This window comes from Halichoerus grypus, chromosome 15 (assembly GCF_964656455.1).
Source record: "Halichoerus grypus chromosome 15, mHalGry1.hap1.1, whole genome shotgun sequence".
Taxonomy (NCBI): domain Eukaryota; kingdom Metazoa; phylum Chordata; class Mammalia; order Carnivora; family Phocidae; genus Halichoerus; species Halichoerus grypus.
The window spans coordinates 49,920,281-49,935,551 of record NC_135726.1 but is presented as its reverse complement, the minus strand read 5'-3'; the positions used below and the strand labels follow the sequence as shown (position 1 = coordinate 49,935,551).

Here is a 15,271-nt window from a genome sequence, read left to right as displayed (position 1 = left end):
TCGGCCACTTAACTGACTGAGCCACCCAGGCGCCCTGCTCTATTACAAATATTTTAAAAGTTGGCACAATCCTTTTCTTACTGGTTGAATTCATTAGAGCTGGGTTGGTGACATCATAGTTAACCAGCTGGCTAATCCACAAAATGTTTTGGGGTAGAAATAAACCTACTTGGAAAAGCAAGTTTATAATTTTAAGTAAACAGTAAACCAGTTTCTTACAAGATGAGTTTTTTTCCTTGCAGTGAGAAATTGTTTTTAGTTGAAGTGTATTTTGCAAACAATAAAATGCACAGATCTTAGTGTCCGGGCCGAGGAGCTCTGACGACTGTATACCTGTGTAACCGGCCCCCAAGTCAAGACGTGGAGCCTTGCCAGCATCCCGGGGAGGTCCCTTGCACCCCTTTGCAGTCATTCCCCGCCCCCCCACCCTCGCCAGCTCAGGCATCCTCTGGTCTCTTCCGTCACTCCAGACTAGCTTTGCCTGTCGTAGAATTTCATATAAATGGAATTTTACAGTATGTACTCTTTTTGTGGCTGGCTTTTTTCAGTCAATGTCCTGTGTTTTTGAGATTCTTCCATATTGCATGTCAGCCGAGTAGCATTCACCTCAGGCAGAGACCACAATTTGTTTTTCCATTCTCTCGTGGATGGGCACCTGGGCTGTTGCCACTTTTTGACGATTATGAAGAAAGCTGCTGTGAACATTTTTGTACAAGCCTCTGCATGGAGATCTCTTTTGGGTAAATACCTAAGAGTGCAATTGCGTTGTCTTAGGGTAGATGTATGTCTTAACCTTATTGGACATTGACCGTTTTCCAAAGTGGTTGTACTGTTTTATGTTTTCTTCAGCAGAAGCTGAGAGTTGTAGTTGCCCCGTATCCTTACCTGTCCGTGATGTTGCCAGTTGTTAACTTGTTAAATTTCAGCCATTCAGATGGCACGTGGTGGTGGTTGTTTTTTTTTTTAAGATTTTATTTATTTATTTGAGAGAGAGAGAGAGAGAGAGATCACAAGTAGGCAGACAGGCAGGCAGAGGGAGAGGGAGAAGCAGGCTCCCTGCTGAGCACAGAGCCCGATGTGGGGCTCGATCCCAGGACCCTGGGATCATGACCTGAGCCGAAGGCAGATGCTTAACCATCTGAGCCACCCAGGCGTCCCACGTGGTGGTATTTTATTATGGCTTTAAGTTGCATTCTCCTGACAAGTAATGTGACATCGTGTTACCTTTCACGGACTTACTAGTATTCATTTATCTTATTTTATGAAGTGTCTGTTCAGGTCTTTTGCTTGTTTTTTATTGGGTTGTACATCTTTTTGTCATGCATGGGTTTGTTTATTTATTTTTTCTTTTCAGATACATGTGTTGCAGATTTTTCCCCCAGTCTGTGACTTGCCTTTTCATTATCTTAAAAAAAAATTTTTTTAATTAAAGTATAATTACCATACAGTGTTATACTAGTTTCGGGTGTGCAATGTAATGATTCAGCATTTCTGTACCTCACTCAGTGCTCATCACGGTCCAGGTACTTACCTTTCCATTATCTTAACAGTGCCTTTTGATGGAGCTGATGAAGTCCAATCGATCAAGGTTTTTTTTTTTTAAGTTTCTTCCTTCCTTCCTTTTTCTTTTTTTTTTTACTGCTTTCTTTTTTTTACTTTTTTCTTTTTTACTGCTGAGTGCCTTTTGTGTTCTGTAAGGAATATTTGCCTGTCCCAAAGTCATAATGATATTCCCTGTACTAATTTCTTATTGCTGCTATTACAAATGACCACAAACTCAGTGGCTTAAAACTGTAACACAAACCTACTGTCTCACAGCTTTAGAGGTCAGAAGTCCAAAATCAGTCTCAGTGGGCTAAAATCTTAGTGTCAGCAAGGCTGGGTTTCTTCCTGAGGCCCTAGGGGAGGATCCATTTCCTTACCTACCACAACTTCTAGAGGCCGCCTGCATTCTTGGCCTGTGGCCCCTTCTATCTTCAAAGGCAGCGATGACAGTACTCTAACATCTGCTTCCATCCTCACTTCTGTGACTCCGACTCTCCTGCCTCGCTTTTTCTTATAAAGACCCTTGTGATGATACTGGGCCCACCTGGATAACCCAGGCTTATCTCCCCATCTCAAGATACTTAATCACATCTGCCAGGTCTCTTTTGCTATATTCATAGGTGCCAGGGAGTAGCACATGGAGCTCTTCGGGGCACCATGATTCTGCCTGCCACCATCTTCTGTGTTTTTTTCTAGAAGCTTTATAATTTTAGATTTTACATTTAGATCTCTGATCCATCTCAAATGAATTTTTGTATATTGTGTGAAGTAGAGGACAAGGTCCTTTTTTTCCTGTTTTTGTTTTGTTTTTTAATGTTTATTAAAAATACTCTAAAAAAATATTTTCTTGGGGTGCCTGGCTGGCTCAGTCAGTAGAGCATGCGACTCTTGATCTCAGGGTTGTGAGTTTGAGCCCTACATTGGGTGTAAAGATTACTTAAAAATAAAATCTTAAAAAAAAAAAAAAAAAGGATTTTCCTTTTCCCACTGAATTGTTTTGGCTCTTCTATTGCAAATTAATTGATCATATATGTGTAGGTTTATTTCTGTACTCTATTCTGTTTCATTGATATGTATGTTTATCTTTGTGCCAATACCACACTGTCTTAATAGTAAATACTGAAATCAGATTGTGTTGGACTTCCAATTTTGGTCTTCAATAGTCTCTTTAACTATTCTAGATCCTTAGCATTTATTTTCATGTAAATTATAAAACCAGCTTGTCAATAACTTCATTTATTCCAGACTTACAGAAAAGTTGCAAAAGTAGTACAAAGGATTCCCTTATAATCTTCACTCAGATTCCCCAAATGTTAACACATAGGTACATATTTTTTACTGAACTGAAAGTAAGTTGCATACGTGATTTTGCGTTATCCCTATTCACTACAGTGGATATTTCCTAAAAAGACAGACATTCTCTTACTTAATTTTAGTACAATTAATCAAAATTAGGAAACTAACCTTTATATAGTACTTTGTCATGTGATCTCAGACCTTATTCAGATTTTCTTCATCAGCCCAATAATGTTCTTAATAGCAAAAGAAAATTCAGAATCATGCATTGCATTGATTTGTCATGTCTGCTTGGTTTCCTTTCCCTGGGAACAGTTCTCGTGACTTTCTTGTCATTTTATGCCACTCACATTTTGGAATGATAGAGGTCAGTGACTTTGTAAAATATCACTCATTGTACAAAATGATGTTTCCTGATGATTACATGTAGGCTGTACACCTTTGGCCAGAACACCACAGAAGTAATGTTGTGTTTTTCTCGGTGCATCAGATCGGAGCACATGCCACTGACTTGCTCTATTACTGATGGTGGTAACTTGGGTCCTTTTGTTAAGGTGGTGAGGGCCAGGCTCATTCACTGTAAAATTATTGTTTTGCCCTTTGTAATGAATAAGTATTATGGGGAAATACTTTGAGGCTATATAAATACCTTGTTACTCCACAAACTTGTATGCACTAGTTTCAGCATCTGTTATTGATTCTTGCCTAAATTATTGATGCTATTTGAGTGATACATTTTTTAATATTTATTTATTTATTTGGGGGGAGCCAAGGGAGAGGGAGAGAGAATCTCAAGTAGACTCCACACTGAGCAGGGAGCCTGACATGGGGCTCGATCTCATGACCCTGAGACCACGACCTGAGCCGAAACCAAGGGTCAGACGCTTAACCAACTGCACCACCGAGGTGCCCCTGAATGATATGTTTTTAAATTTCATTTCCCAGTTGTTGATAGCATAATAAAAATAAAATTGATATTTATATTTTGACCTTGTATCTTGTGACCTTGCTAAATTTAGTTATTAATTTTTATGGGAGAATCCCATGGGATTTGTGTAGATCCCTTGGGATTTTTTTTTTTTTACATAGACAATCACATTGTATGTGAATAAAGACAGTTTTCTTTCTTTCTAATCTTTATGCTTTTTTTTTTCTTTTTCTCATTTTATCACACTTAGTATCTCTAGTACAGTGTCAAATAGAGGTGGTGAGAGTAAGACATCCTTGTCTTGTTCCTGATCTTACTGGCAAAGTGGTGAGTCTTCACCATGAAATACAATGTCAGCTGGAGACTTGTTTATAGATGTGTGTTGTCAGGTTGAGGACGTTCTTCTCTAGACTACTTTGTTTAGAGCTTTTTTCATGAACGTGCGTGGAATTTTGTCAAGTGCTTTTTCTCATCTGTGAGGTACATTTTCACAAATGCGGTTTTCCTTTGGCAAACATTCTCATTCTCAAGGTTATATAAGTTGTAAAAAAAACTGAAGCACATGAAATTTTGAAGGTTTATTTGAACAAACAATTCAAATCGGGGGCTCAAACTGAAAATGATTAGGGGTGTTCTGTGGGCAGGCTAGGGCAGAGGTTTTTATAGAGAAGACGCTGAAGCAAACCAAAGACATGGTTTAATTGGCTAGAGTTTAAACAGTTGTCTTGTTTGGGAAAGTCTAGTTATTTGGCTGTTAGAATAGTGGTTCTTGAATTTCATTTTCTCAGACTTGAGAAATTTAGTTGGCTGTTTATGATTCATTGTGTTTGCATTTCATTTTCTGACTCTGGCTTAGATTTGGGTTTATTTACAGAGGCTCCCTAAGCACTAGAGTCACCCAGTCCCAGAAACCCTGCTTGTTAACTGTTTTAACAAAGTCAGCAGTTTTGGGGACTATTAAAAAAATTCTCTGTTCTTGGCAAACAGATTTGGATCAAAATTCTATTTGTAATGATGACAACTGAATAAGTGCATTTTTAGTTACAGTTTTATCATATCTTTATAGGTGAATGTTTATTATTCGCCCTCTTATCTGTCTAGCAAGGTGGAATGGTTAGTCGAGGCTTTATCTTTTCAAATTCTGAAAATGCCGATGCCCAAAAGTCTCCCATTCTTTCAAGAATTTTGATTAAACTTCTGCTGGAGTCCTGCATTTTTATTATAACTGCTAACCAAGACTGAATTAAAGACTTGGGGGATGCTTCGGTGGCTTAGTCGGTTAAGTGGTTGCCTTTGGCTCAGGTCATGATCCCAGGGTCCTGGGATTGAGTCCTGCGTCGGGCTCCCTGCTCAGCAGGGAGTCTGCTTCTCCCTCTCCCACTCCCCGTGCCTGTGCTCTCTCTTTCTCTCTCTCTGTCAAATAAATAAATAAAACCTTAAAAAAAAAAAAGACCCTGGGACTCGTGTTGTTTAGCTTCCACCCAGAGACCAGATGGGGCTGGAGGAGTCCAGAAAGAAAATGAAATTGAGGGGCGCCTGGGTGGCTCAGTTGGTTAAGCGGCTGCCTTCGGCTCGGGTCATGATCCTGGAGTCCCGGGATCGATTTCCGCGTCGGGCTCCCTGCTCAGCGGGGAGTCTGCTTCTCCCTCTCACCCTCCCCCCTCTCATGCTCTCTCTCTCTCTCATTCTCTCTCTCAAATAAATAAATAAAATCTTTAAAAAAAAGAAAAAGAAAATGAAATTGAGGGGCAGAGCAGGGCTGGTCCACATTGGGGTTGCCTGTACAAATCAAGTGTAAGGCACCTCGTGTAATAACTAATACCATTTCCTACAAGATCAACCTGTTCTTTTCTTCCTCCTCCAAATTCTACAAGGGAAATACATAAGCTTTCAAAGTTAACATAGTCTAGGGAATAAAGGTTTAGCCCTAGAACCTTAAATACAGTGTCGGATAATAAAAGTCTGGTAACTAGAGTTGTTTTCTTTTTCCAACGAACGGGAGGAGTGAGGACATCTACCTTGTGGTATGGGTAGCAGCTGCCCGCCATAGTTCGCATTGCCCCTTCATTGTTGTCACTGGGTGATCAAATCAGCTCCCCTGTCGGCTCAAAATCAGGCCTTTTATAAACAAGTCAAGGCCAGGGAGACAGCTTTCTTTCTGTAGAATTGTCTTTGTCTTTGTTGTTTCCTCTTCATAATCAGAGCTGAGCACAAAGAGGCCAATAGTTAGATTCAATGTTTTTCTCAGCAAAAGGCTTTCTTTTCTGATTTCACCAAAGTTCACAGCATGTCTGTGAGAAAACACAAAGTAAAACAGAACATAGCCAACTCAAATTGGCTCACTGCGTAAGAATATTTATTGTTTCCTTGGGAAGGAAGTCCGGCATTAGGCAGACCCAGAGTTGATCTGGCAGTCGGGGTGCTTGGTTGGCACCTCTTGATTCTTTGGACTTGTCCGCACAGTTACAAGAGGATTGCTGCTGTTCCATCCATCACCTAGTAGCGCCCAAAGCAGGGATTGGAGGAAGTGGAATGGCAGGAGTTCAGTGGCTGTCTTCCATCCTGTTTCTCAGTAATGAGGAAGGAAGATCTTTTGCAGAAGGCGCCAGCAGCCTTCCTCTTACCATCACATTGGCCAGCTGGGTCATGTGCCCGACCCCGACTGGCCATTGGCAGAGGGAATTAATTGCATGGCTTGGACCAATCATGGTTTATCCCTTAGTGTTGGGCAGACAGCTCTTCCACTTTTTCAGAATGGCCTGGTCCATTTGATTCTCATTTGTCCCTTCATCGTACCATCAGGAACTCCATTTATTTCTTTAAACTTTTTTTTTTTTTTTAAAGATTTTATTTATTTATTTGACAGAGACAGACACAGTGAGAGAGGAAACACAAGCAATGGGAGTGAGAGAGGGAGAAGCAGGCTTCCTGCGGAGCATGGAGCCCGATGTGGGGCTCGATCCCAGGACCCTGGGATCATGACCTGAGCTGAAGGCAGACGCTTAACGACTGAGCCACCCAGGCGCCCCTATTTCTTTAAACTATTAAATATACTTTTATATTGTGTGTTTGAGAATTTCAGTGTATGCAGCCTTCGTGAGTCTGAGTCTGCAGTTTGTGGTTTCTGCTGCTTGTTTCCATATGCCTCATGGTTTTGTGTGTGTGTGTGTGTGTGTGTGTGTGTGTGTGTGTGTGTATTAACCTCTGTTCTTTAGGAATGTGTCTGTGGGAAATCTCTGAGGACTTGGTTTGAAGTACATTCCTCCAAAGAGGATCTGCCACGGTGTCAGGTGATCTTGTATACATGGGTCTGCTGTGGGAAAAATGTTAGGGTTTAAAGCTGACGGCCAAGAAAGAATTCTTGAGATGTTTTTGGTGCAAAAAGATGGTTTTATTAAAGCACAGGGACAGGACCCTGGGGCAGAAGGAGCTGCACTGGGGTCATGAGGAGTGGCCCAATATATACTTTCAAGTTCGGAAGGGGTTAGGGAGAGCGTAAGCCTCCCAGTTATTTTGGAAACAAGGTTTCCAGGATCCTGAGGAGGCTAGCTATTGTTAGGAAAAGGTCATTTATTTTAGTAAAAACTCTGTCATGAGACTCTTCAGATGTATATCGGTGGGTCATATGCTTGGAGGATGATTGCCAACATGTATCTTGGGGAGTAGAGATAAAGGAAGTTTCCAAAGGAATTTTTGTATGTTAAAGTAGATTTACAGGATCCTAGGGGTCAGGCTAAGATTGCCTTTTGCCCTTAGCAAAGTATTAACATCGAGGCAGCTGAGTCCCTAGAGGACTGTCACTCTGCCCGTTTCAAGGACTTGTCAATGGGCTGTAGGGAGTAAGGAAATTTAATAATTTTTTTCCTGCCTTTGTTTCCCACATCAGGACCACTTAAAGTCTTCCGCTTGGGTTTTTCCATGCAGATAGCTCATATGAATTTTTTGCTCCAAATCCTTGAGAGTACAGACTTGTGCTTAGGATTCCTCCAGAGCAGTTTTCATGTTTTCTCTGTTGTCCTCCAGAGCGAGGGCCTCCCACTGACTCACTCCACAAGGCACATTTTCCCCTAATTTACTCACAGAGGGTGTTGCCCTTTGAGGGGGCTAAGCTCCGTGTGAATTGGTGATGGTCTCTGAGCTACTCTTCTTCCTTGCCTGGAGCCCGGGCTTTGTCTTCTGTTCCCGTCTCCACTACCCGCCCCCCCCCCCCCGCCACCCATTAAAATTACATTCTCTGGCACCCAGAGTCAGCAGCCCTGGCAAACACCAACCTCAGTGCCACCCACCCTATCAGTCAGGGTCCTGCCAAGAGACTGAAACCACACCAGTTATTGAAACCGAGAATTTAACCTAAAGAATTAGCAGCTACGTATTGAACCCGAGAGGCAAGAAGACCGAGGTGTGGTGAAGGAGTAATGCGGCGAGCAGCTGCCACGCCTGGGGTCGGGGAAACAGCGATATTGTTGGAATTCCTGAAACGTTGATGCTTAGAAGCTCGGAAGTGGGGTTCCACAGAGCTGAAACTCAGACCCTGAGGAGCTGGCGCTGGAATCCCTGAGAGCGGCCGGATGACGCTAGCTCCGCAGGTGATAAGACGCTGAAACCAGATTCGCTGGCTGCCCTGGGGAGGGGCTGCTGCAGAAGCACACCAGGGGTGATGCTCACTGGAGCCTCAGGAAGCGGGGAGCACATCCCTCCTCCCTCCTTTTGCCTCGCGGCCTCTCCATAGCTCCCCCTACTGGCAGGGCCCGAGAAGGAGCAGTCGAAGAGGCAGCCATGTCCCCGCCCAGCATCCCAGCGCTGAGCCCCAAGAGAATCACTTATAACAGGTGCAGCTCTCCTAGCTCTCTGGATTCCGCTCTCTCACGTCTGGCCTCCCCGATACTTCCTCTGCTTTCCGTGAACTCAGCTGTGCATTTCCAAAAGGTGTTTGAACATTATGCCAGTCACTGTGATTATTCTCCGCTGGGAGGGTTCTTTAAGGCTGTGTAGCGGGCTCTATGGCCAGACAGAGGAGACCCTGTGAAAGAATTTGGAGGGGGTTTATTTAGACCTGGAAGTGGAGGGATCCCTCTGGGGCCTGTGTCAGGGAGGAACTGACCTGAGGTCCAGAAGCAAGAGAAGAGAGAGGCGTTGAGGCATGCGGAGGTGCAGGCTGGGTCTGGCGACTCCCTAAGCCCTGCTCAGGCCCCTGCTTTTTTCCCGGCCCCAGGAGGTGTCATTTAAGGCAGCCAGCCCTGGTTCTCCTTCAATGTTCCTTCTTCCAGGTCCTGCTGGTCACTTCATCTTTTATGTCCCCTTCCGAGAGCCGCAGTGGCTCAAACCCCAACCGTGTTCGCATTTTTGGGCCCGACAAGTTGGTCCGGGCAGCAGCGGAGAAGCGCTGGGACCGCGTCAAAATCGTTTGCAGCCAGCCCTACAGCAAGGTACCTGGGGTGGGAACTGGGGGTGCAGGGTCCTCGGTCCTGGGCAAGGAGAGAGGTGAGGGGCCAGCATTGAGTCCTAGAGGGCTGGGAGGATGGGGCAGCTGATCTCCCCAGGGGATTCGGAGGAGACTGGGTCCCAGAGGCCTCTGAAGGGGTTTGCAATCCTTCCCATAGGTGATGCTTCATTCCCTAGAGGATGTCTGGGAAGGGCAAACTGCAGGATCTCAGAGGGGAATGGGGAAAGGGCGCAGCTGTCTTGGCAGAGGAGCAGTCTAACAGTTACCATCACGGGATCTGGAGTCAGACGCTGGGTCCACCACTTCTTAGCTGTGTGACCTTGGGCAAGTGACTTAACCTTTCTGACCTCAGTTTCCTGCTCCTCATAGGGTTGCTGTGAGGTAGGGATGCTAAGCTTTGGTAACAGCAAGACTTGAGTATGTCATGACATATGTCCACCACACAGTGGAGGTAGACTTCTTACCCAGGGACCTGTCTTGGGGGATGTTTGTCCGGTCATCCAGGGACCCAGGCTCTGTGTCCAGCCGGCAGAGTGGGAAAGAGCCTGGAGCATTTCTGTGTTCCAGAAGTGGCACACAGTGCTCCCTCCCATTCTGTGGTCAGGAATTCGGGCATGCGGGAGAGGATTCACTCGGACCCCCAGCAGCCTCTGTCACTTGCCATGAGGCTCACGGAGCTGGTGCACGTAAAGGGCTCACAGCTGAGCCCAGCCCAGAGTTAGGGCTCACTAGCAGCTTGATGTTATTATTGTCATCATTGTCCTCTGGGCACCTCCCTAGACATGTGTGTCCGTAAGAGGGAAAGAGCCAAGTGAAAGGGGCTTGGGGTCAGGCCTCTGTCCTTGGCCAGACTTCCTGACCCCCACCCTCCGTTCCCAGGACTCCCCCTATGGCCTGAGTTTTATACGGTTTCACAGCCCCCCAGACAAAGAGGAGGCAGAGGCCTCACCCCAGGTAAGCTCTACCCACCCACCCCCAGAGCCTTCTCCCTACCGCTTCACCCCCACCTGCCAACAGCCACTCACTGTGCTGACCTTGTGAGACCTTAGAAGGTGACCAAGCTTGGCCAGTTCCGCGTGAAGGAGGAGGATGAGGGTGCCAACTCCCTGAGACCCGGGGCCCTCTTCTTCAGCCGGATCAATAAGACCTCCCCAGGTAAGTGTGGCAGCTTGAGTCCTCAGGGAGTCCAGGGTTGGAACATGAAGGTCTGAGGGAGGAGGAGCCTAGGGACTCCTGGGTCAGAGGGAGGAGGTGGCTGGGGGCCTGGACTGACCGGATCACTACTGGGCTTTGGGAACAACATTCTGTCCCCTGGGTAGGAGCGGAAGGCTCTCAGGGCCCAGCCCTCTCACCCTGGCTCCACTTTCTCCCTCGGTAGCCACAGCCGGTGACCCGGCCGGACCCAGCTATGCCGCTGCTACTCTGCAGGCCTCTAGCGCCGCCTCTTCAGCCTCTCCCGTGTCCAGGGCAGTGGGCAGCACCTCCAAGGTGACGTAGTCAGACCCTGGTGGGTGGAGAGGGCGGAGAGAGGCTAGGGGCCTCAACTCATCCCAACCCCTCAGCCTCAGGAGTCCCCCAAAGGGAAGAGAAAGTTGGATTTGAACCAAGAAGAAGGGAAGACGCCCAGCAAACCATCAGCCCAGCCCTCACCACCTGCCGTCAAGAGACCCAAATGTGAGTGCTGGCTTCCTTGTTCTTGTACGGGCCTGTGCTCTTCTGTCCTGCGGGAGAAGGGGCTGGGGGTAGGACCCCTGGGTCTGAGGGAGGAGGGGGCTGTGGGTCTGGACCCCTGGGTCTGAGGGAGGAGGGGCTGGGGGCCTGGACTCCTGGGTCTGACGGAGGAGGGGCTGGGGGCAGGACCCCTGGGTCTGAGGGAGGAGGGGGCTGTGGGTCTGGACCCCTGGGTCTGAGGGAGGAGGGGCTGGGGGCCTGGACTCCTGGGTCTGAGGGAGGAGGGGCTGGGGGCAGGACCCCTGGGTCTGAGGGAGGAGGGGCTGGGGGCAGGACCCCTGGGTCTGAGGGAGGAGGGGCTGAGGACCTGGACTTCTGGGTCTGAGGGAGGAGGGGCTGGGGGCCTGGACTTCTGGGTCTGACGGAGGAGGGGCTGGGGACCTGGACTCCTGGGTCTGACGGAGGAGGGGCTGGGGGCAGGACCCCTGGGTCTGAGGGAGGAGGGGCTGGGGACCTGGACTTCTGGGTCTGAGGGAGGAGGGCTGGGTTTAGTCCCAGTAGTACTAAATGAATCCACTCTTTGTCTTCCCCAGTGTCAGCTCCCACCCGCACCCCGGCCACCACCACAGTCCCTGCTCCAGCACGAGGCACAGTGCCAGAGAAGACCCGAGAAGGCACTGAGCCCAGGGGACCCCGAGCTGGCCCGCAGGAGCTGGGGAAGATCCTTCAGGGTGTGGTGGTGGTGCTGAGTGGCTTCCAGAACCCCTTCCGTTCGGAGCTCCGGGACAAGGCCCTAGAGCTGGGGGCCAAGTATCGGCCGGACTGGACTCCAGACAGCACCCACCTCATGTAGGCCTGTGCCCTCCTCCCCTCCTTGCTCCCCACTGCTTCTCCTTCTCCTTCTGGCTCCTCCATCTTGCTTTCTCTCTCTCCCTGTCTGCCTGTCTACCCATCTGTCTCTGTCTCTTCATTTCTCTGTATCCTCTGCCTCTTTTTCTGATTCCTACATCTTTCCCTTGGTCTCCTAATGTCTTTTTCTGTTTCTCTCATATCCATCTCTTTCTCTCTGTCTCTGACATCTCTCTTTTTGCCCCTGTCCCTGTCTCTCTTTGCCTTTTCCCGCTCAGACCCCACCTGACTGACCACACCCTCCCTTCTACTCCCCCACCAGCTGTGCCTTTGCCAACACCCCCAAGTACAGCCAGGTCCTAGGCCTCGGAGGCCGCATCGTGCGGAAAGAGTGGGTGCTGGACTGTCACCGAATGCGGCGGCGGCTGCCCTCCCGAAGGTGAGGTCTCTGTTGGGGGTGGCTGCAGTGCCTGACGGCTTCAGTGGGGCCCTTCCAGAGCTGGAAGCCAAGGCATCCTGAGCGATTAGTACATGCCAGTCACTGTGGCTTCCTGAGCACCCTCCCCCCACCCCATCTCCCCTGAAGGGCACGATATGCTGTTTGTCTGAGGCCGGATTCCTCCCCTAGGTATCTCATGGCAGGGCCAAGCTCCAGCAGTGAGGATGAAGGGGGCTCCCACAGCGGCAGCAGCGGGGATGAAGCCCCCAAGCTTCCCCAAAAGGTCCTATGCCTCCTGCCCTGGCATGGGGGAGGGTGCAGTGGGAGGAGGACATGGGTCTCTTGTGGTACCCCAGACTCTCCACTCCTGCCTTCTGCAGGAACACACACTCATACGCATGCTGCCCCCTCCCTCCTCAGCGCCCCCAGACCAAAACCAAGCCCCCTCAGGCAGCAGGACCCAGCTCACCTCAGAGACCCAAAACCCCAGAAGAGACCAAACCAGCCTCACCAGGGCCCCAGGAAGATACCGACACTGAGGGGGAGCAGTCAGGTCAGAGCCTGAGGGAGGAGGGCCTGGGGGCCTGGACTCCTAGGTCTGAGGGAGGGGGAGGGGCTGGGGGCCTGGACTGCTGTCTGAGGGAGGAGGAGGGGCTGGGGGCCTGGACTCCTGGGTCTGAGGGAGGAGGAGGGCCTGGGGGCCTGGACTCCTGGGTCTGAGGGAGGAGGAGGGCCTAGGGGCCTGGACTCCTGGGTCTGAGGGAGGAGGAGGGCCTGGGGGCCTGGACTCCTGGGTCTGAGGGAGGAGGAGGGCCTGGGGGCCTGGACTCCTGGGTCTGAGGGAGGAGGGGGCTGGCAACCCAGACTCCTGCATCTAAGGGAGGAGGGGCTGGATCCCAGACAATGGATCTGGGGGAGGGAAGGCTGAGGGTCCCAGATAACTGGATCTGGAGGGCAGTTGAGGTTGGGGGTTGGCATGCCTGCATCTGTGCTGGGGAAAAAGGCTGGGAGGGAGGGTTACCAAGCACGTGCCTTGCATTGACTAAGCTTCCACTTACAGAAGAACAGGGCAATGGGGCAGAAGATTCTGGGGATACCGAGGATGAGCTGAGAAGGTATGGTGGGGCTTGGGGGTCGAGATGGCCGCAGGCTTGGGTGGAGGGCGATCTGGTCTGCATACTCTTCCCCCACCCCCTTTGGCTCTCCCAGGGTGGCCAAGCAAAGGGAGCAAAAGCAGCCCCCTGACCAGGGGGAGAATGGTGAGGACCCGTATGCAGGATCCACAGATGAGAACACAGACAACGAGGGTCCCCCAGAGTCTCCCGACCTGCCAGTTCCTGAGCTCCCAGGTAGGAAATCCCTCCCTGCCTCCCGAAGTGGGATTTGTCTTTCTCAGTTCTCAGCTGTGACCCCCCAGCCAGCTCTTGGATCGTGGCTGCTCCCCACGACTTGTGACTTGTCTCCCCACCTCCTTCGCCCATACTCCCTGCCTCTGCTACCTTCTTGTTGCCTTAGGAAACAGGCATCCTCTCATGCCTTCCCTCTCTGTTCCCCCCCGACTTCCTGCTGTGACCACATCCATCACAGCCCACTGCCGGGTGTGACCCCCTTTGGCTTTCCAAGTGCGAACAGCACCTCCCTCACCTGCCCCGCAGGTTCGGTTTTGTTGGAATGGGAGGTCACCCAGGCATACAGATGATGTGGGCACTGATCTCTGTTGCGACCTAGGTGGTGATGGCATTGCTGTTTGTCACCCCAACACGAATGCAGGGGGCATGGGATGGGGGCAGGGGTCAGAGCCTTGACCAGCAGAGCATGGAGGGAGAAGCTGGGCAGCCAGGGTCTGAACAGAGGTGAGGGTCAGTGGCGATTAGAAGAGGCCATTTCCATCCGGCTCCTTGTGGGTGATGGGCAGGAAAGTACTTTGATCCTTCAAAGCCCCAAAAGTGGCATCAGCAACTTGATGGTTTGGAGAACCATGGTAAAATGGAACAAAGAAAAGAGCCGTCCTAAAGGTCAGAGCCCGAGAAGGTACTGGAAAACACCCAGCTCCCAGAAAGGTTCTGACAGGCCTGGCTGAGAAGCACCGTTTGTCCTGGACGGCTCTGCCAGGGTTGCATGAACACCCCTCTCCAGCCGCTGTACCGGCCTCCTTCCCATCTTGCTCCGAGTGTTCTGTGGCTCCTGGCTGGGGCTTCGAAACTCCGGGGGCCTCACACTTGCCTCCTCCACCATCTCCCCTGCAGACTTCTTCCAGGGCAAACACTTCTTCCTGTACGGAGAGTTCCCTGGGGACGAGCGGCGGAAGCTCAGCCGATATGTCACAGCCTTCAATGGGTCAGTGTGCAGGGGTGGGGGCGCGGGTAGGGAGAGGTGGTGCTAGCTTGTGGGAAGGAAAGTGATCGGGAAGACGGAGAAGGGGCACGCCCTGCAGGATGGGCACAGGCCCTGCTCGCTCTGCTCGGCCGCCCTGGACGAGTAGCGTTCCCTCTCTTCCTCTTCTCTAAGATGAGGCTCCCCCCGGCCCGGCCTCTGGAAGGCGTAGCAGCAGTGGGAGCCCTCGGTATTGTGGCTGTGGCAAGGCTGGCACAGGGGAGAATAACGGGGGCCCGCAGGTAGCCTTGGAGAGTGGTTGGGGACCAGGATGTCAAGAGAGGGGACACTGATTCTCTGCTTCCCTCCTTCTCCTGCCAGGGAGCTTGAGGACTACATGAGCGACAGGGTCCAGTTTGTGATCACAGCACAGGAGTGGGACCCCAGTTTTGAAGAGGTGCGTTCCAGAGGGGCAGGGAAAGGGACACCCAACCCGTCCTTGTGTCACCTCCATCCCCTCCTCACTCACCTCCATCCGCTCCTCACTCACATGTTCCCATATGCACCCCGCTCCGCCTTGCAGGCCCTGATGGACAACCCCTCCTTGGTGTTTGTCCGCCCCCGATGGATCTACAGTTGCAACGAGAAGCAGAAGTTACTTCCGCACCAGCTTTATGGGGTGGTGCCCCAGGCCTAAAGTATGTGCTTTCATGCGTATGCATGCGTGTACACACACACACACGCGCGCGCACACAAGATGAGCTTAATAAAGGTGACCTGGTTTGGA

At 50.2% G+C, this 15,271-nt stretch overlaps 1 protein-coding gene across 7 annotated transcripts in view; it reads left to right on the top strand.

Moving 5' to 3' along the window:
• The window catches only part of XRCC1 (X-ray repair cross complementing 1), a 26,592-nt gene extending 11,321 nt beyond the window's left edge, over nt 1-15,271 (top strand). For 3 of the 7 annotated variants that reach the window (XM_036107323.2, XM_036107322.2, XM_036107324.2), the window contains 14 exons: nt 9,037-9,195; nt 10,092-10,166; nt 10,262-10,367; nt 10,591-10,700; nt 10,775-10,886; nt 11,477-11,732; nt 12,055-12,171; nt 12,361-12,454; nt 12,592-12,724; nt 13,232-13,286; nt 13,381-13,520; nt 14,418-14,508; nt 14,866-14,941; nt 15,068-15,271. In XM_036107323.2, the coding sequence (XP_035963216.1) occupies nt 9,037-9,195; nt 10,092-10,166; nt 10,262-10,367; nt 10,591-10,700; nt 10,775-10,886; nt 11,477-11,732; nt 12,055-12,171; nt 12,361-12,454; nt 12,592-12,724; nt 13,232-13,286; nt 13,381-13,520; nt 14,418-14,508; nt 14,866-14,941; nt 15,068-15,181 (1,638 nt within the window). In that variant the 3' untranslated portion in view covers nt 15,182-15,271. Of the gene's footprint in view, nt 1-8,014; nt 8,356-8,498; nt 8,696-9,036; nt 9,196-10,091; nt 10,167-10,261; nt 10,368-10,590; nt 10,701-10,774; nt 10,887-11,476; nt 11,733-12,054; nt 12,172-12,360; nt 12,455-12,591; nt 12,725-13,231; nt 13,287-13,380; nt 13,521-14,417; nt 14,509-14,865; nt 14,942-15,067 lie in introns of those variants that run through there. The other 4 variants (XM_078062727.1, XM_036107321.2, XM_078062728.1 and 1 more) reach the window with 3 other exon arrangements.